The sequence below is a fragment of the Vombatus ursinus genome, unplaced genomic scaffold (genome assembly GCF_900497805.2).
Source record: "Vombatus ursinus unplaced genomic scaffold, bare-nosed wombat genome assembly UNPS02014801.1, whole genome shotgun sequence".
Lineage (NCBI taxonomy): Eukaryota > Metazoa > Chordata > Mammalia > Diprotodontia > Vombatidae > Vombatus > Vombatus ursinus.
The window spans coordinates 27953316-27974851 of NW_020954579.1; the positions used below are offsets into that span (position 1 = coordinate 27953316).

The 21536-nt window shown below is 40.1% G+C and overlaps 1 protein-coding gene across 1 annotated transcript in view; it reads left to right on the forward strand.

The window, feature by feature from the left end:
• Positions 1 to 6305: 6305 nt before the first annotated feature.
• SMURF2 (SMAD specific E3 ubiquitin protein ligase 2) overlaps positions 6306 to 21536 on the forward strand; it is a 168682-nt gene continuing 153451 nt past the window's right edge. The window contains exon 1 of the mRNA XM_027873107.1: positions 6306 to 6381. Within this exon, the coding sequence (XP_027728908.1) occupies positions 6330 to 6381 (52 nt within the window). The 5' untranslated portion in view covers positions 6306 to 6329. The remainder of the gene's footprint in view (positions 6382 to 21536) is intronic.

Here is a 21536-nt window from a genome sequence, read left to right on the forward strand (position 1 = left end):
CATCATCATCATCAACAACCACAACATTTAATAAGGACTTTCTGTATTCTGGGAATACAAATAAAAGCCAAAAGAAAACAGTCCCAGCCTTCAAGTAGCTTACATTTTAATGGACCAAGACAACACACAAAAGAGAGTTGTAAAGGGGTGATCCTCAAGCAGTAGTGTCCTCATAGAGAAAGTGCTAGAGAGTCAGGAATACAGCCTGAAGAGGAATGAAGAGGTGCCCAGCCTCGGCCTTCTCCTTAAAATGGAGGTTTTGGTTCAAGGACTCATGTTTGCCAGAAAGTGCTGGAAAAAACTGGACACCACTCTGATAGAAACTAGATGTAGAACAACACCTCTACAAAGATAAATTCAAAATGGATACATGACTTAGACAGAAAGGGTGATATCATAAACAAATGAGAGGAATAAAGAAATTACCTTTCAACTCTACAGTCAGGAGAAGAATTTCTTACCAAACAAGGGAGAGGAAGCACCGCAGAAGGTAAAGTGGGCAATTTTGATTACCTAAAATTAGAAAGTTTTTTGCACAAACAAAACCAATTCAGCTAAGATTAGAAAGGAAACAATTAAATTGAAAAATATATTTGTAGCAAATTTCTTTTATAAAGGTCTCATTTCCAAGATACATATGCAACTGACTCAAATCCATAATTCATAAAATCTATTCCCCAGTCACCAAGGGATATGAGGGAAGGGAAAAAGCATTTATTAAGTGCCTACTATGTGCCAGGCACTGTGCTCATTGCTTTACAATTATCTTGTTTGATCCTCACAACAATCCTGTGAGGTAGGTGATATTATTATCCCCATTTTACAGTTGAGAAAACTGAGGCAGATAGAAGTTAAATGATTTACCCAGTGTTGCAGAGCTAAGAAATGTCTGAGGCTGGATTTGAACTCAGGTCTTCTTGACTCCAGTCCTGGCCCTCTATTCACAGTGCCACCTACCTGCCCAAACAGGTAGTTGTTGATTTTTTTTTTTAAGTGAGGCAATCCGGGTTAAGTGACTTGCCCAATCAAACAGGCAGTTTTTTAAGGAAGAAATTCAAACTATTGGTGCCATATGAAAACAGGCTTCAAATTACTAATAATAAGAAAAATGCGAATTAAAGCAATTCTGAGGTTCTGCCTCACACTCATCAGACTGATAAAACTGATAAAAAAAAGGAAAATGACAAATGAAGGGGCTGCAGGAAAACAGGCAAAATTAATGCAATTTGGGTGGAGCTGAGAAGTGATACAGCCATTCTGGAAAGCAATTTGAAACTATGTTCCAAAAGTTACTTAACTATGCATATGTCCTTTCACTCAGCAATACCAATACTAGGCCTATTCCTCAAAGAGATCAAATAAATAAAGATGAAAAAGTCCTATATGTACAAAAATATTTATAGCAGCTCTTTTTGTGTTTGAAAAAACTGTAAATTAAGGGCATGCTCATTAATTGGGGAATGACAACAAATTATGTTATATGAATGTAATGCAATAGTGCTGTGCTATAAAAAATGATGAAAGAGGTTTTAGAGAAACCTTCAGAAGAAAACCTTGAGAAACCTATCTATATATATATAGATGCAGAATCAAGTTAGCAGACCTTAGAGAATAATTTATATTATAACATCAACAATATAAAAACAAAAAATTTTAAAAAACTTAAGATCTTTGATTAACAAAATGACCGACCATCATTCCCAAGGACTGGTGATGAAGAATGCCACCGTCCTCCTGATAGAGATGTAATAACCTACTACTATACAGAAATAGAAATGCATTTTTGCACATAACCAGTGTGGGACATTTAACCAATGGGACTTTTGCTGACTATGCTTATTGTTACATAGATTTTATTTTCCTTTCCTTTTTTTTTCAGTTGGGGGAATTAAAAAAAATAAATGCTTGAGAATGGAAAAAAATGAAAAGAACAGAATGAAGGTTAAGATCATAGGAAACATATACTACAGCTCTGAAAATAATGTGTTGAATTTATTATATGCTTAAAAATACAAATGAGCTGATCATAATGTATATACACATCTTTATGTATAATCTTCTTTTTCTGTTCTACTTTGTAAATGGAAATGCTTATCTTTTTTGATGCTGGTTAAGTTCAGAATAAGAATTATTTTTTTTTAAATAAAAAGGAGTTAATTTGCTGTGATTGTCACATTATCCCTTCACATACTTCTGACATCACCTCCCACTATCTCATCCTTTACTCTGGTCACTGATGAAGAGGTGGATTTTCACCTCACCAAGGCTATCTCTTTTTATTTATTTACCATTAGTCCCATTCTTTCCTATTTTATCTAACAGATTGTCCCTGCTATCATACTCACTCTAATCTTTAATCCTTGCTGCCTATAAAAATGCCCAAGTCTCCTTCATTCTTAAAAATAATCTTCACTTGATTCTACCATCACCATCAACTACTATTCTATATCTCTCCTCCCCTTCTTGGCTAAACTTGAAAATGTCATCTATACTCAGTGCCTCCAAATTGCTCTCCTCTCTCTCTGTTCTAAACTCTTTGCACTGTAGCCTCTGATCTCATTACATAATTGAAACTGCTCTCTCCAAAGTAATCAGTAATCTCTTAATTTCCAAATCTAATGGCCTATTATTCTCAGTCCTTATCCTGTTTAAACTCTCTGTAGCATTTGACACCTGCTTCTGGTTACTCTCTGGGTTTTTATGACTCTTCTTTCTTCTGGTTAATCTCCTACCTTCCTAGTTTTCAGTTTCCTTTACTGGATGTTCATTCATGTCACTCCCATTAGCCACAGATGTCCTCTAAGAATCTGTCCTGGGCCTTATTCTCTATTCTTCCTATGCTCTCAAACTTGGTATTCTCATCAGCTTTCAGAGACACAATTATCATCTCTGTGCAGGTGATTCCTAGATCTTTACATACAGCTCTAATCTCGCGTGAATTATAAGATCCCTGTTTTCAAACTGGATGTCCTCAAACTCAACATATATCCAAAACAGGACTTATTTTCTTTCTGCCCATACCTCTTCCAAACTTCCATATGCCCTGTCGAGGGCGCAACATATTTCCTGTCACCCAAGTTTGTAGCCTCAAGGTTGTACTTGACTTTTCACTTTCATTCATTCCACATTATCAGATCTTTTCCTTTTTTCTCCACATTTCTCAGATACATATTTTCTCCAGTCATACAGTGATAACTTAGTTCAGGCCCTCATTAACTTTCACCTGGACTATTGCCATAGCCTCATTGAACTCTCTAACTTGAGTTTCTTACCTTGCTAATATATCTTCCATTGTCAAAGTGACCTTCCAAAATCTCAGACCTGCTTATGTCACCTCTCTATTCAATAAATTCCAATGTCTCCCTATTGGGAACTTTAGAATTAGGACAGTGCCCGGCATACAGTAGATGCTTAATAAATAGTTGGTGATGATTTCAGGAACAAATGTGCACCCTTTTATTTGGCACTTAAACATCTTCACATCCTGAGTCCTTGTTATCTTTCCAATCTTTACACACATTACTTCTTTCTACTCACAATATGGTCTTCTTGCTTTTCTTCACACTTTATGTTTCAGCTCCTATCTGTTACCTTTGCCCTATTTCCTGACCTCTGCCTCGTGTAATCCCTGGCTTCCTTTAAAGCCCAGTTTATGTGCCACCTGTGCCATCTTCTTCAGGGACATTCCTAGTTCCCTCCCAGTACTTGTGCCTTTTCTGAAAGTATCTTTTGTAAGAAGGTATTGAATAGGTCTTGGTCTAAATGTCCCGTGGGTAGGACAAGGGTCTGAGCCTTCACTGGGAATTCTGGGGTTTGTAATCTCAGAGAAAAAAAGCATTTCTTCTTACCCTGAGACTGAAACCACAGATTTCAATGGCGTCTGCAAGTTTTGAAAAGAAGTAGTCTGTGAGAGAAGGGGAGAGACAGAATATGGAAAGGCGGCAGTTGCAGGGGTGGATGTCATTGAAGAGAAGTGCTTATTGTTTTTTTTTAGGGCAGAGTGTGTGTTCTGGGACAGGGAACTAAGCAAGGAAGGATGGCGTCAGTGCTCAGTCTTTGTTAAGTGGAGCAAAGAAACTCAAAAGCAAGTTGCCAGACAACTGTCTATTTAAGAACTAAGGAAAACTATGGAAAGGTTTTACTCTTTGCAACTTTCACTTCCTTATTTGCTAACTGCTGCTCCTGTGTTGTTCCCCACTCCCCACCCCATTCCTTTGTTTCTTTATCTTCAATTTGTTTCCCACAAAATCCACGGTCAATTATGACTGCTTTGACCTACATACATTTATTCTGTTCTTGGAAAAGGGGAAATGAGGAATGCCACTGATTAGCTTAAACACATAGAATAAATAGGTCGGAGAGTTACATTTTGGTTCAATGTAGGAGGAGGAAAGGGAATAAGCATTAATATATCCTTTACAAGCACTTTATAATTATTATCATTTGACCAGCACAACAACTTTTCGAAGCAGATGTGATTATTATTCCCATTTTACAGTTCAGGAAATTGGGGCAAGAAATTAAGTGACTTGCCCAGGGTGACACAGCTAACAAGTGTCTGAAGCTGGATTTGAACGCAGGTCTTCCTGACCTCAGGTCCATTGCACCGTTTACATATAGCTGTAGTTATAGCACCCCCAAATTTGTGAGTATCAAGGTCTTATGATTTTAGTAATAACATTAATTTTATAAGCTTCCCCCAAAGCAGAATTGAATCCACATCCCAGGCTTTCCCTTTCCCCTAGGCTATAGATGCGAACTCTTTGTTATAACCCAGACTATGTGACTTTGAACTCACGAGTCCTAGGCAAAACTCCAGTTCTGGCTGGGAAGAGGGGAAGTGTGAAGTAGAGGAGACTGAAGGGAAGGTCCCGCCCTAAGGCCACACAATGGGAGGAGAAAAGCTCGGTCAGGGAAGAAACAGCCCCTCTCTTTTTTCTTTTTTCTTTCGGGGAGGGGGGAAAGGGGGTGTTGCCCAGCTACATCTTCTTTACAGCGACACTAGCTGATTACACTTCTATCTCCCTTGAACGTATCTTGCATATATAGACCTCTTCATGTTCATATTGCTTCCCTCCCTCAAGGTCAGCTTCTTCAGAGCAGGGACTTGTTTTTCCGTTTTTCTTTGTATCCCCAGAGCTCTGCACTGGGGACTGTGTAGACACAAGGTAGCAAGAGCTTCAGGAACGCTTTGCAGCTGTCAGTCCTGGAGGGAGGGGTTGGGAGGGACGCTAAGCCTGCGGAGTGTCATAGCAACAGGACCATCCTAAGAGAAGGTAGCCCAGCTGCTCCAGGCAGAATGCAAAGAAGGGGTGGGGTGGGGGTGGGAGGCATTTAACTTCCCAGTGTCCAGGCTTCCTCGACTGAAAAACGGGAAGAATCATTTCTTCCTTTCTCTGGTCGTGGTGAGGCTCGCGCTTTAAATGCTAGAAGGGGCTCTATCATGGAGCAAAGTTGTTATTCGGTTGAGAGTCCGGTCAAGCCCCAGCTCGGGGGGCGGGGGGTGGAGGGGCAATTCTTGACCCCACCCCTTAAGAATGGAACGGAATCTCTTCCCCGGCTCAGGGTGAGGAGGCCAGGTTGGTCACCAGCCTCCTCCGGGCTCAGGGGATGCTTCTCCCTCCAGAGGATCCTGAAAGGCATGTGAGGAGGCGGGGCAGTGCCAAGGCCAGGGGATAGGTCCAGACCGTCTGCGGCCGAGCCTCTTCGCTTCCTCTCGGCTTCGGCTTCTTCCGTCCCCTCGCGCTCCCCGTGACGTCACAGGCCCCGCCCCAGATCTTCTACCTTCTTTGTCACCCCCCCCCCCCACACGCTCGGCCCCCCCGCCCAGACTGAGTGGCAGCGTCGGCTGGAACGCGTTCCTTCCAAGGGAGGGCGGGTGGAGGAAGGAAGACTGAGGAACCTCGAGTGCAGCCCCGGCGTCGCCTCAGCCCGGCCCCTGTCCGCCGAGCTGAGCGGGGCAGCGGGGGTCTGGCCGGAGCCCGAGGAGCCGGAGGAGAGGGCGGGCGCGGTGGGAGCGATCTCGGGGTCCCGCTCTCTCCTCGGCTCATGGCGAGGACTCTCGGCACATCCGGGACCCTGGGGCCGCCGCGGCCGCGGCTCCGGCTGCTCAGCCCCCAGCGCCAGCCCCGGCCCGGGCCTCAGTCCCAGCCCCAGCCCCGGCCCCAGCCCCGGCCGCTCTGGTGACTCCGCCGCGCCTTCGCTCCGCCCGCCCGCCCCCGGCTCGCCTGCCCCGCACTCGGATACAGGGAGACGCCCGGGCCGGCGCCCCGCGCCCAGGGCCTGGACTAGCCGCCGCCGCCGCGGAGGCCGAGGCCGAGGCCGAGGCCATGTCTAACCCCGGGGGCCGGAGGAACGGGCCCGTCAAGCTGCGCCTGACAGGTGAGGGGAGGGCCGCGGGCCGGCGGGGAGCCCCGGGGCAGCCCAGCCCGAGGCGGGGCGGGGCAGGCCCGGCCCAGCCGAGGGGGCCGCGATCACCCCCTGTGGTCCTGGGAGCTGAGGCCCGGCCCGGGAGGAGGTGTCGGGACGGGGTCGGAAGGCCTCGGGCCAAGGCTGACCCAGAGCGGCGTCCTGGGCCGCCGCTTTGGAAACCCTCGGCGGCCCCCTGCCACCCCTGGCCTTTTGTTGGGGGAGTGGGAGTGCGAGTGCGGGGGAATGTGCGTGTGTGTGCGCACGCGCGTGTGTTAGTGTTTTAGTGAGTTTGTGTGCTCGCCTGTGTTTGTGAGTGTGAGAATGTGCGAATGCTAGTGTGTGTGTATGTATCCATGTATGTGTGTAGAGGGGAGGTCAGGTTTTGAACCTTGGAGTATGAAAAGTCCTCGGAGCTCCAGAGCGGGGCACTCTTCAGCCTCTTCTCAGCACCAGCCCTCCCTGCTCCTGTCCCGGGGAGCCAGAGGCTGCTGTGCCGCTCACCTCATGCTCTGCCAGCCTGCATGGGGATGTGCTTCATCCCATGGGAGCGCCAAGAGTTTTGGGGATGTTTCCACCTCGCTTTGCTATGAGTATTCAGGTTAAAGGCGTTTTCTTGATTCCCTGCTGCAAGTCGGGAGTAACCTGGAAGCTGTGTTTGTATACATTGCAAGTCTTTATTGGCTGTGGAGGACTTGTGTAGAGTGGTTACCTTTTCTTGAAGATTCCACTTTTTTATTGCCTAGCATCAGAGTAATGATAATGAGGCTTATTCTACACATTTTGTGTTTTGGTGGTGTTAATTGTAACCTAGCCTTTTAGAATGCTTATTTTTGTGAGCTCATAGAAGGTGTGTGTGTTTGTGTGTGTTAAGTAAATCAAGAACTTGTATTTCATTGTAAATTCAGGACTCACATGAAAAGAAAAATTCTTTTTACTTATATGAACTCTAATATCAATCAGGAAAGTCTTTTCCTCCTTCCATTTGGCTGAAGTCTGCCAACTGAAAAAAAAAACAACAAAAAAATTGCTAGTCTTGAACTTAAAAAAGTATATTGTTTCATAGTTATGCTTTCAGGTGTATTGAATACTGATATGATACTGTAAACAAATTTTGATTTTTGTTGTGAAGATATGTCTAAATGAGTCAGTTACTCTGTCCTTGGAAAAAATTCCAGGTTGCTAAAGTTTATCTGAAAAACTACTGAGAAAACCCAGTTTTATTAAAAGAGGTGTCTTAGATAAGGTTTGATGAATGATAAAAGTTTATATAATGATTTGAAGTGAGTAAAATTGTTTTCCTTCACAGAACTCTTATCTTTCCACCTAAATCTACCTCTGTTTCTGTTGGGGGCATCACCATTCTTCCCATCACCAAGGTGTTCCTAACCTTAGTGTCATTCTTGATTCTTGACCCTTGTTACAGAGAAAGTGTCCATATTTAATCAGTTGCCAACTCTTGTGGATTCCACCTTCTCAATATTACTCACATCTATCCCCTTGTCACTTCTTATCCCACAGCCACTCTGGTACAGGGGCTTAACTCTTGCCTGGACCATTGCAGTAGCTCCTAATTGGTCTTTAGTCCTCAATTCTCTTTTCTCTACAATTGATCCTCCATACAGCTGTCAACTCTGACCTCACTTCTTTGCTCAGAAAGTTTTAGTGGCTCCTCATCATTGCCTTTAGGATAAAATACAGACTACCCTGTTTGGCATTTAAAGCCCTGGCTCCAGCCTATCTTTCCAGGCTGGTTACACATTACTCCCTTTCCTGAACTCTACACTTTAGCTAGTGTGGGCTATTTGCTGTTCTTGGTGCAGGACATTATATCTCCCTCCTGTCCACCATTCCTGGATTGCTTTCCTTTCTAACCTCTGTCCCTTGGATGCTCTACCTTCATTCGATATTCAGCTCAAGTATCATTTCCTTCAGGAGGTCTTCCATGTTTTTTGGTCACTGTGTATTTATTTTGTATAGCCTGTACTCATCCATAGACTGTAAACTCCCTGAGAGCAGGGTTGGTAGCACTTTTATATTTGCATTCTCAGAGGTTATTACAGTGTGTAACACTAATAAATAGGCGCTTAATGAATGCTTGTTGGTTAATATAAGAAAAAACTATAATTGTTGAGTTTGTTGGTATATGGATTTGGTAATTAAGCATTTGCTATCACTTTCAGAGTCCATGAAAACCTCTGAGATTAAAAACTCTGATGTATATTTGGTTGATAAATATGGGAGATTTATTTTAGACTGAATGTGTGCTGGCTTCACCTTTTCAATTCTGTGTCTATAATGACTTTAAGCATATGGCTATGACTCCAGGTGAGCAATAGGCATCAAAAGTAGGATTTTTGCTATTTATCTTTCTTATATCCATGCCTAAATGGAGAAGATGGAGAAGATGAAAGTATGAACTTTTTTCTGCAATAATTTTCTGCAAATAAAATGAAGTTGAAGTTGAGTTTTCCCTGTAAGCCATTAGGTTCTTAAAATGTATACAGTGGTATTTTGGTTGTTTTTTTTTTTTTAATACCAGTGGTTTTAAGGTGCTTTCCTTTCTATGTGTAAAATTTAATAAAGCACTGTGCGGTGTATATTTGTTAGAAAGATTGTAATCTTAAGGAAAGACTTTGTTTAGGGCACCAAACTAAACTTCATTAAACATAAAGTCACTAAATGTAATGTAATAATTGAATTCACGTATTTTCAGATTTGATAAGTATCAAGATATCATGTTATTTTCATTGCCATTGATTATAAGGTAACTTCAGGAAGTCTGAATTGACAGAATGATTGAAAATTATTAGTGTGGTTTACTTTTGAAATTTGATGAATTTTTAAAATCTCGATTTTTTTTTCCTCTGGCTTTATAGAGTGACAGTTTTCTATCTTGGCACAAATTCTCCCTTCTCCATTTATTATTTGTAAATTAAATGGTATGTGTTTAACAAATAGATTTCTAGAACTGGATTTAATTAGCAGCTTTTTAGGATATAAACACTAATGGGTTAGATGGAAAACATTGTTTTGACTGACTGGATAAATGACAGGGCAGTGTTTGATCTAAGTCCAGCAGTTGGTCTGGAGCTAATGCCCAACTTCTCAGTCTATCTTTGAGAAGCCAAATAAAATATTTAACCTAGGCCTCATTTTTTTGGGGAAAAAAGTTTGATTTTTTGTTAAGATCTTAAGAAAGTTCTGAGAAATGTTTGGCATGCCTTTACACTGTGTTTAATAATTTATTTAGATCTGGTTCCCATGATGGGAGGAAAAATGTCGTTAGTAGGCGTTTTAAGAGTTGGTATTTGGTTTATGGAACATGCTGGCTGTAAGATTATTTAAGACTGTTGTTCTTTGCTTTGTTTTATCATAAACCATTCTTTAGATGTGTAATTGGATTTTTAGTTTTTAGACTATCTTTGATTTCAAAGTGCTTTATGAACTGTAGGAACATATATGTGGATATAGCCACATTATATATTGTATATATATGTATACACAGATCTCCTTGATATGCAACTGCCTCTGATGAAAGGTGATAGCCAATTCTTTGGACAGTGTTAGGAAGAAAAGAAATAATTCAGCTTGGAATATTTTTGGTTTTAGAAAATGCTATGAGAACTCAATGTTCAGACCTTGGATTTTCAAGCATTTACCTAAGTCCCGAGTCACTAACTATATTCTTAGTGCAACACTTGTTAGTACAAAAAAGCAGGACTGATTTAGTCCTGAATATGTGGTAGTAAAAAAAAAATCTAGTTTTTTTTTGCGGGGGGAGTTCTAGAAAGCCTATCTACCCTGTAGCAATTGTAGGTGGTCATTAAGTATACTTTTTTATCCTTGAAAGTAGCTATAGCTTGAACAAAGCTGTCAATATTAATCAAATTGATATTTAGGTGAAATTGAATTATTTAAAAATTTCAGAAAGGATTATTACTGGAGTAAATAAATGTTTAGTAGACAAGGTTTTAGAAAAGTTGGATGATATGTATTCATATTTGCATTATAATGTGTATTCATATTTGAACTTTAGTAAAATGAAGAATTTTGTATAGTCTCAATGTTTATAAATATATCAAATAGTTTATTGGGGTTTCTAACACTTTCAGTTTCTTAGATGTAAAAATTTAATAAAGTACTTCTCCAAAATAGTGATTTCAAATGCTTTTGGAATTTCTGTTCCATGATTTTCCCCTCTCCTTCTTGTAACATCTTACTGCTGTGGTACTCTAATGGATTCCATCAATGTAGGCATTCCTTGCAGTGATTCAGATCATAACCTGTTTCTGTCTGTCCATCCAGTGTGACTCATCTATGCTCTCCCATAAATTTACCATAGACAGTAGTGTATGTATGTGTGGAATGAGGTGTTTTCCCCTTAGGGTCTCTTGGCATTGGGGGGTAGCAGTGAAACACATGGGCTGTCCATTGGCTTTATCTGTTTGACTGATCCATTCTTTTTGCCATTCATTACATTTCTTGGATAACATCCTTTACTCAACTTCTCCTGAGTTATTCCTCATTTATAATGTCTTGCAGCCTGCTTAGTACACCATGTCAGTCAGTCAAGAATTTTTTGAACACTTATGTATTGCAGGCTAAGGCCTGGGAATACATGGAAAGGTACCTACTCTCAAGGAGCTGGTATTTTGATTGGGGGGCGGGAATAACATGCAAATAACTATACGTGTAAGTATGGGCTCCATTAATTCCACCACCCACTTAAAAGTAAATTACCTTTGTTAGTTAGGTACTTTTTTATTGAATCAAACAATCAGAACAAGTGTGAACAGGCCCTGTATACTTCCTTGCAATAAAAGCCATTGTTAGACTGGTTCCCATCTTAAGAATTTGTATAAAAGGCTGGAGCTATCTCAGAATTAAGAGGGAGAGTGGATAAAGAGGTTGGAGCAAGCTTGGCCTTTGCTTTACACACCTTTGCTGAGGGGAAAAGGAACAAGTATTTATTAAGTGCTTACTATGTTCCAAGCACTTTGCTATTCCCTTCACAAATGTCTCATTTAATCCTTGAAACAACCCAGTAAGGTGGGTGCTATTATTATCGCCATTTTACAGTTGAGGAAATTGAAGCAGAAAAGTTAAGTGACTTGCTCAGAGCCGCCATACAGTTTAGTAACTGTCTGAGAAGAGGTATAGTGAGAAGAATTATAGTGAGGAGCAGAGGAGAGGAGGACCCAGGCTTAGAGGGGTCCAAGCCAGGGTCAGCTTTTTCCCCAGTGTCTCCTCCTAAATGATTGTCCATCCAGACGTTATAATATAATCTGCTATTTTGTTACCCAAATATTTCTAGTACACTGAATTTTAGCCTCAACCTAAAAGAAGCCAGGGATTAATGTTAAGCAGATAGCCTCTGCCTGGATATTAAGAATTTTTCTAATTGGGAGCACAGAATAGATTGTTGATGGAATTTTTCACTTAAAATAAACTCCTTAATGCTGAAGAGGAGGGAACCAAATAGACCTTATTATTGTTCAGTTGTGTCAGTCGTGTCCAACTTTTCATGACCCTGTTTGGGGTTTTCTTGGCAAAGATACTGGAGTGGCGTGCCATTTCCTGCTCCAGCTCATTTTACAGGTGAGGAAACCCAGACATACAGGGTTAAGTGACTTGCCCAGGGTCACACAGCTGGTAAATGTCTGAGGCCGGATATAAACTCAGGAAGATGAGTCTTCCTGACTTCAGGCCCACCACTGAATTCACTGTGCCACCTAGATACTACCTAAGGATTAAAAAGAGATAATGGTTAAAATATGGCATAACCTACTCTCCCGCTTCTGTGTGTGTGTTTGCTCGTGTGTAAATCAAAGGTAATCTGACACCAAAGAGTCTGTAGGGATGGACAAAGAGAGGTATCTTCAGAAGGTGGAAGTTGAGCTGTGTCTTGAAGGAAGCCTGGGCAATTAAGAGTTGGAGGGAACATATTTTAGGCATGGGGTACAGCTAGTCCAAAGGCATGGAGTCTAGAGATAGAATGTTGTTGTGGGTCAGGATATGCAGGTGGAATTGAGAAGAGGTGAGTTAACTTTCTGTAGTCCCCTAACATCTGAAACTAATGTGAATGAAAAAGCTGTAGGGCAGTTTGAATTACCTGTCTCCAGGTGGGTTGATCTAGGACCAAGCTGTGGACCCTTTGAGAAAGAACAGTATAAAAGTGGTTTTTAAGACTTTGTCAGAGAGTTCCAGAGACCCAAGGAAACTTCTTATTTCCTTGTTGATTGCTTTTACTTTTCTAGACTGCTTTTAACTGCTTTTGGGAGTATATGAATATGTTTTATTAAATATATTTAACTCTCAGGTTTTGAGTGATCCATTGTATGAGACGTGGAACCACCACCAGGACAAGCATCCTGTGAGAGAAACAGCAAGGCGACCAGTATGGCTCCATCATAGAATGCATGGAGGGGAATAAAATACAAAAAAATTGGAAAATTAGGAGGGGACTAGTTCATGAAGGGCTTTAAATGCCCCAAAGAGGACTTTATATTTGATCCCTGAGGTGGTTGGGGAAGTACTGGAGTTTTTTGTTTTTGTTTTTTTTGGTGGAGAAGGAGGGTACAGAGGTGTGTGTAGCAGTCAGGTCTATACTCTAGAAAAATAACTTTGGCAGCTTTGTCTTCTGGCTGTCCTGGCTTCAAATTCCAGCTCAAATGTCATCTTCTACAGGAAACCTTTCCGAATCCCTATTCATGTTAATGCCTTCCCTTTTTTAACTATCTCCAATTTATTTTGTGTTTATGTTGTTTGTACATTGTTTGCATATTTTCTCTACCTTTAGATTGTGAGCCCCTTGAGATCAGGGACTGGTTTTTTGCTTGTCTTTGTGTACCCCATCAGTTTAACACATGCCTGGCACATAGTGTGGGCTTAATAAATTGTTTGTTCACTAATTAATTGAATGACTGAATGGAGGGTAGGTTGGAGTTAGGAGAGAACTGAGGCAGAGAGACAAATTAAAATGTTATTGTAGCAGTCCGAGGAAAGAGTTACTGAACTACGATAGTGGCTGAATGAGTGAATGGCAGAAAAAGATTGGGCAACTGTTTGGATGTGTGTTGAGTGGGAGTGAGGAGAACATGGCACAGAGGTTGCAAACACAGGTGACTAGGATGATTGTGGTGCTCTTGATAGCAATAAAGAAGTTTGGAAGGGGGAAGTTTTGAGGGGAAAGATAATGAATTTTCTTTTTTTCTTTTCTTTTCTTTTTTTTTTTGCTTAGGCAATCCAGGTTAAGTGACTTACCCAGGGTCACATAGCTAGTATCAAGTGTCTGAGGCTGGGTTTGAACTCAGGTCCTTCTGACTCCAAGGCTGGAGCTTTATCTACTATGCCACCTAGCTGCCCCCAATAATGAATTTTCTTTTGTCATGTTGAATTTGAGATATCTATGAGATGTATAATTTGAGGTGTCCAAAAAGCAGTTGGTGATGTGTGGTTGGGGCAGGATGTATAGATCTGGGAATCATCTACATTGACGAATATGAATTCAACTCATAGGATTGAATGGAATAATTGAACCCATTGGAGCCGATAAGATCAAGTGAGATAGTAGTGCAAAAAAGTATGATATGCCCAGGACAGAGCCTTGGGGGATGCCAATTGTGTTAATGGATATGACAGTTCTGAAGAACTAGCAAACAAGATTGGGAAGAAGTGGTAAGACAGATTAGGGAGAGAACCAGGAGAGAGCATTATTGCAACCAAGAGAGAAGAGATAGTCAGGAGAAGGAGATTAAACAGTGTCAGATGCTGCAGAGAAGCAGGGATCAAGAAGGATTGAGATTGAGAAAAGTGATTAGATTTGACAATTAAGAGGTCAGTTCTTTGTAGAGAGCAATTTCATTTGAATGATGAGGTCAGAAACAAGAATACAAAGCGTTTAGAATTGAGTGAGAGGAGAGGAAATGGAAGCACTACTCTTTGGATGATTCAGAAGCTTGGAGTACTTCAGAAACTGGTATTTTATGATTCTGTATCATTTTAAGAATAGAGATGGACCTGTGATTTCATTGGTATAGGCAATTCCCAGGTGAGGTATTCTATCAATGCAGGTCAGGACCTTCTCTGTAATTTATAGTCTTAAGTGAGTTGACTACACCACCTAGAGGTTAAGTGACTTGTCCAGGGTCACATAGCCAGTGTTTTATAGGGGCAGGACTTGACCCAGGTTTTCTTGACTTTGAGGCCTGTTTCACTCTATGCTGCTTCAAGATAATTGCTTCAGGGAGAAATTTGGAGTCATTGAAAGAACTATGAAAATTTCCCAAGACAACTCTCCTCTTCAGTTCTATAATACTTTGTAGTAAAAATTAGTACTTTGAAATCTGTTACTGTTAGAACTCCTTCCTTCCCACTTTTTTCATTATTTCCCTTGATACTGTTGATGTTTTGCTTTTTTAGATACATTTTCTTATTATGTTTCTAGTTCTGTCAATCCTTTGGTAGTTTGATTCATATGGTATTGATTAAATACAAATTCCTTAATTACAAGGAGTGTATGTAAAATAAGTTAAAATGATCCAGTAGTCACTTGGAATGCTACTAACTAGTTTTGTGACATTGAGTAAGTCATTAAACCCTTTTGGCTTATTTCCCCATCTTTAGAATGAGGAGATACCTTCTAATTATTTTCCCCTAGACTAGTTAAGGTGATCAGTAAATATATAGCTAGAGTGTGAATTATATTGAAACAATGTATAGACAAAAAGAATAATAGTCAACAAGTAAATTTCTGAGAACATATGCTTTGGTCGGCAGTATATGTTTTTTTTTAATTCTTTTTTTTTTTTTTTGGTGAGGCAATTGGGGTTAAGTGACTTGCCCAGAGTCACACAGCTAGTAAGTGTTATGTGTCTGAGACCAGATTTGAACTCTGGTCCTCCGGACTCCAGGCCCAGTGCTCTATCCACTGCACCACCTACTTGCCCCAAGCAGTACATCATTTTAATGCTTGTGTGTGTATATATCTGTAAATAAATTAGTCTTTTCATTATGTTTAAATGAGACTTGTAACTGGCATATAATTGGGCCAGATCTTCTCTACTATAACATTAATTATAGATGTTGGGAAATGTGTTTTGGACAGCTGTCCTCAGCTTTTTGTTTTATTAACTTATGTTTACATGTGCTATGTATTGTATTCATATAATATTAAATTTATATGATTTTATGTAGTTGGCACTTAAATGCCTAATTTAATTGAATCATATAATGAAATTATAGAATTTTGGAGCTGGAATGTTCATATATAGAGATCATAGGTCTTATACCTGGGAGGAACCTCAGAAGCAATTGAGTCCCCTCTTTTCCTCATTTATAAATGAGAAAACTGAGAACCAGGAAAGGTAAATGACATAGGTAGTAAATCTCAGAGGTGGATTTGAATCTAGGTTGTCTGATTCTGGAACCATTGCTTTTTTCCAGTGTGTCATGCTGCTTGTGCAGCATCCTTAGAGATTTCTTTTTAGTCTAGCACAGCACCTTTTATCATTTTTCTTTATCATAATATTTAGAGCTTCAAGGAACCTTAGAGATCATACATGTAATCCAGTATGCCTATTAAGTGACTCTGAGGCTCAGATTAGCCAAGTGAAGTTGCCAGTCCACTTTGGTAGAGAAGTTTCTATACTAGTAGTTAGCTAAACCAGTGAAATCAGAAGTTTAGACAGTAATGCCCGCAAGGTTATGTAACAACATTATGTTTCTTGACGCTTCTCAGAGACAGAATCTTAGACGGAATGAATATATCTTACTTTGCTGTTAGATTATAGGCTCCTTAAGACAATGAGCTATGCTTTGAACAATAAACATTTATTTAGAATCTGCCTTCTATGTTCAAAATTGTTTGCTGGGCCCTAGGGGTGTTTTGAATGTTTGATTTTATGTTCATGGTACTCCCTTCTCTGATATAGAGTACAACCCCTCCTTTTTATCCTGCACAATTCTTGACCAACTCCTTTGTAACTAAGCAGTATACTGAAGAGTAAAGGAACCCTGGTTCCAATAATATTTCAAGGGTAGCAGTGTGATATTTGGGCCATCTACCTTTCATTTTTTATACATGAGTGAACCTCTTTTTTGGATCATACTGTCTTTTATGTCATTTCTCATATGAAAGTTATTGTCAGTAATATTCTGCAGCCTATTTAGGGGTGCTGTATGTTTTTCTATTGTCTTTTGCGTTACTTGGAATTTTGATTCTTATCACTATTAGAGTAGTGGGCTTTTGAAGTAGTGAATAATTTGAAAACATTGGATGTTTTCTGAATGTGATACAACCAAATTCTCTGTACTCAAAGGGCAATAAAAGGAAATTTAAAAAAAAAAAGGTATGTTGAAGACAAGGAGAAGATTGAAGGATAGGACTGCTACTCATAGTGGATGACATAATGATAATTATGGGATGACAGATGAAGAAGTAGAACTAGCCTGTATAATGCAGTGGAAATTGTGCTGGATTTGGAGTAAAGTCCACAAATATTTATTAGGTGCATACTGTGCTGAATGTTATCTCTTCTACATCTTGGGGGTTAGGGGTTTGTCACCCCTGCGATCTGGAAAATCTGTGTAAAAATTTTTGGCCCTCTCTTTGTACTAGAGAAGAAGTCTGAATTATTATGGTATTAAAAGATAAAATGTGTTGATATTTAAACTTTTTCTGTGTCATCTGCTGGCCTTTGCATGTCATCTGTGGCTTCTGCAAAACTCCCCTCCAAATTCCCATTTAATTTCTTATGCCAACTGGCGATATATCTAAACCAGGATGGGGAATATCGCGATGTGCAAGGGATAACTGTATATGGACCTGAGTCCTCTGAAAAAGGCATGATTTCTGAGCCATTGTTGGTTATCTTTGAAATAGGGAGAGGTGTTGTAGGACCAGAAAAGGACAATTGTCTTGATTTTCAAAGGGGAAGATGGTAGAGTTTGCAAAGGCATTCTTCTGGACTTGTTTTTGATTTTTTGGCAAAATTCTAGAATACATTATTAAAAGGATTATTTATGAGCACTTAGGAAAATGATTATCACTAAAAGCCAGCTTGGCTTCATCACGAACAGGACATACCAGACTAACTTAATTTCCTTTTTTTTTTTTTTTTTTTGACAAGGCAGATGAGGCTAATAGAACAGAGAGACTTTAGTATTCCCACATTTCAACAAAACATTTGACAGAGTTTTTCATGTTATCTGTAGAAAACTATAGTTTGGAGAATTCAGAACTACTTGAGTGGTCCAGATTCAAAAAGTAGCCTTTCACTAATTGATATTGGTGGTCTGTCGAAATGCCTTAGGGATCTGGCCTTGGCTTTCTTCTGTTTAAAAAAATATATAAATTTTTATTAATCATGCAATTCAGTATGCCGGAGAGGAGAGCATTGTAGTTGTAATCAAGAGCCTGGGGCTTAATTCCCAGCTCTTTTATGTAACCCTGAGCAAGTGCCTTAATTTCCTTTTTTTGTTGTTTAATTATAACTTAAAAAAACTTGAGTTTAAACCAAACACACAAAAGATGATTGTGTATGAAACCAACAAATCTCCATTTCATGCTGTTGCTTTTTTAAGAAGTATGTAGTTCTACGTGTTACTTTCAAAATTGTCCTGCTTATCTGTGCTTCCTTCAGAATTTCCTTTCCTGTGCATTTTAAAAAATGTTTCATTCACCCTCTTTATTTTGACAACATTATTGCTGATCTTCCTCATCCCCTCAATTCTCCTTTCTTCGATTAGTAACTGAGAGAACAAGTAGAGCCAAGCAAAATGAATTAATACAATATCCAAAATTAATACTATATCCAAAATATGTGTCTTTTTCTTCACTTTATGTCCTCTTTCAGTCAGGAGAGGTCCTCTGGAGACATGGTTAGCTCTTGTATTGATCAGAATTCTTAAACCTTTCAAAACTGTTTCTTTACATTTCTTTACATTATCCTTGTGATTCTGCTTTAATCACTCCCTGTTCTTACAATCTAGGATTCTCTGAAATTGTCTGTCATTTCTTATAATGAATTTCTTATAATGCAATAATAACCCATTACACTTATATAATACATTTTATTCAGCCATTCTGAAATTCTCTAAGAGGCAATCTGAGGCATCTCTTATGGTTTAAGTTCTTTGCTTTTCTTTTTATCCCTTTTATTCCACCTTCAGCATTAGGAAGTTTGTTTACAGTGTTGGCATCTATTCAGTCTTCAGTACTCAGTCTCCCTCTTAACACTCCTACCCCCACTTGGTTCCTTATTAAATTTTGTGTATTTCTACCCCAAACTCTGTGTGTGTGAGTGTGTGTGTGTGTGTGTGTGTGTGTGTGTGTGTGTGTGTGTGGTGTATGTTCAGCCTTCTTTTGCCTGTTTCAGATAAGTGATGTCTAGATTATCTGATTGCATTCTCCTCCTTCCTCTCTTCTTGTGTACTCTTCTCATGTACTCCATTTATAAGAAATAGCAGGTTCCATTCCCTTCTTCCTCCTTTCTACATGGTTATTGTTGTTGTTCGTCCTGTCCTTCATTTTCAAAGAGGACCAATGACATCCAGAGGGTGGATGTCTTGCCTTGTTAGTGAATTGGATTTAAGCGAGGCAGGGCTGTGCAAAGTCATCAGCCTCGTTTCTCTTCCCCAGAGTGATTGAGAGTCTAGTGGCAAGACGTAGGTCTGGATGACTGGCTATGGCCTTGGCCTATGGCCAAGGAGACCTTGGCCTTTTTAAACTGAGGTCTTTCCCAGTTCTCAGTTTCTCCTAGGCAGCACGCATTCAGCCTTTTTTAAAGGCTAGGTAAGAATTGAGGCAAAAGATGGCCTCGGAAAGATATATTCATTGTTCAGGTTTTGATGGCTTAAAATGAGTGTAAATAGCAATTGTTTCTGTACTGGCCAGAAATCCTGAGGGACGTCCCCTTCCAGATTGATTCTTTTGAGAAGGCAAACTACATTATTGTATTCCCCTCTTCAGAGCCTCATAACAGAACCAATTCACTTCCCTGTACTTCTGTTTTTCTTATTTAACTCCTTCTATACTACTCAGGGGATCGATTGGGGAGTTAGAATATTCCTTGTTTTCATTGCCACTTCCATGATCTCTCTTTACTATAATCTTTCCTTTGAAGTTGATTCAGTCCATATTTATTATTGAATCAAGATTTTGGTGTCTGTTGTCTTTCAGTCTCTGGGACACTCTCCTTCCTTTCTCAATGAATTCAAATTTGTTGCTCAATCTTTCTCTGTTCTCCAACTCTTGCCCTCATATAGGAATCCTCAAAATGCATTTAATAATCCCTCAAACACCCTAATCACTAAACTTTCTCATTTCCCATGTCCTACTCCTTCACTTACACTCAGCTACACACAGAAGATTGTCATAATATTGGTCTTGCCATCACCTTCAAGTCTTCCTCTTTTCTGTTCGTGAACTCTGAAATTCCTTTCCCTGATCATAGTCTCATTCTACCTTTACTTCCACCTAGTAACTCCAGACTCTTTTCTTTATCCTCACTGTGACTTCTGATGTTGGTGCCACCCTCATTTCTTTCCTAGTGTCAACCCCAGAGTTCAGTCTATGGAAGATGAACAGAATTAGGTTGTATGTGTGTTTTATTTCTCTCAAGCTGGCAGCATGGAACTGAGCTCCTTTTGGGGTTAGGCTGCACAGATGATGAAGACAAAAAGAAACCACAAACCTGGGTGGGAATGGCCATGTCATGGCCCAGTCAGATACTGGTTTGGTTTTTTTTTTCCCTGGCAAAGGGATTGTTTCACAAAAGTCATGAGGCACCCCAGGGTACACAGAACAAGGAAGAGGGTCAGGCTGAAAAGTCCCCAAGGTCTGGGAACTAGGATGCTTGTGCTAGTTTTGTCCGTTAGAGCTGGTGTGAACTAGTTTAAGTCAATTCTCTGGTTGCTGGCACAGCAGAAGGAGTTCTGGGATCAGGCAAACACTGCAAAGGATCTCTGGTATATCAAGAGCAAGGAAAGCTTAGTCTGCCTCCTGTTTGACTGATTCTGATTCCCAGGTTAGTTTGGCCTCTTGGAGAATAAGGGAGCTCAAGCAAATCAAGGTGGTTAGTAAAGTCATTAACTATTCCATATCCACACTAGTCCATTGCCTCTCTACTGATTGTACTCTCCTCCTTTCCCCACCTTGACCCCTTGGTGAACCAGTTCAACTTTATACTCTCTTCTTCTCTTAAGGCCCTTGCCCCTCTATCTTACTGCCAAGTTTGTTCTTCTAAGCCCCTTCCTTGGATCACTTCCACTATCTGATGTCTTCAGTCCTACTCATCAACTGCTGAATGAAGCTGGAGAAAGTTGTGAAATGGTATTGATAGATCCATTATAGATTTATGTAATAAAATCTTAACTGGGCCCTCACCATGGCAAGGCAATTCTTTTTACACTTTCGTAATTGATTTATAGTTCCATTCACCACAGTGGCTTTTCCAAACTTTTTCATCCCTTCTCAAACCTCCCAAGGCTCCACTTGCCCTCACTCTCATCTGAGAACTTTGCTTCATATTCACTGAAAAAATTGAGGCCATTCTCTTAGACTTACTTCTTATTCTTTCCTTCTGATCTCACATCATTCAGATCCCTTTTGCCACTTTGTCCCTCTTCATCCATGTCTCACATGAAGAGGTCTCTTCTCTTTGCCAAGTCTCATCTGTCTCCTTGCACAAGTGATCTCATTCCATCTCCTCTTCTTCAGCATTGTCCCCTCTAACATTCACTCCCTCCATTCTCCCACCAATCTTCAATCTCTCCCTGTGTGCTTATTGCTTCCCTACTGCATACAAACACACCCATGTCTCTCTGATCTTCAAAAAATCCTTGATCTGTACATTCTCAGTAGTTATCCTATTTTCTCTCTCCCCTTTTGTAGCTAAACTATTTGAGAAGGCTGTTTACATTTGATGTATCTGTTTCTTTTCCTCTCACTTTCTTTTTTTTCTTTTTTTTGTAATTAATTTATTTTTAGTTTTGAACATTCACTTCCATAAGATTTTGAATTTTAAATTTTCTCTCCCTCCCTCTTTTTCACTCCCTCCCACCCAAGTCTGCATACAATCTGATATAGGCTCTACATATACATTCATGTTAAGCATATTTTCCCA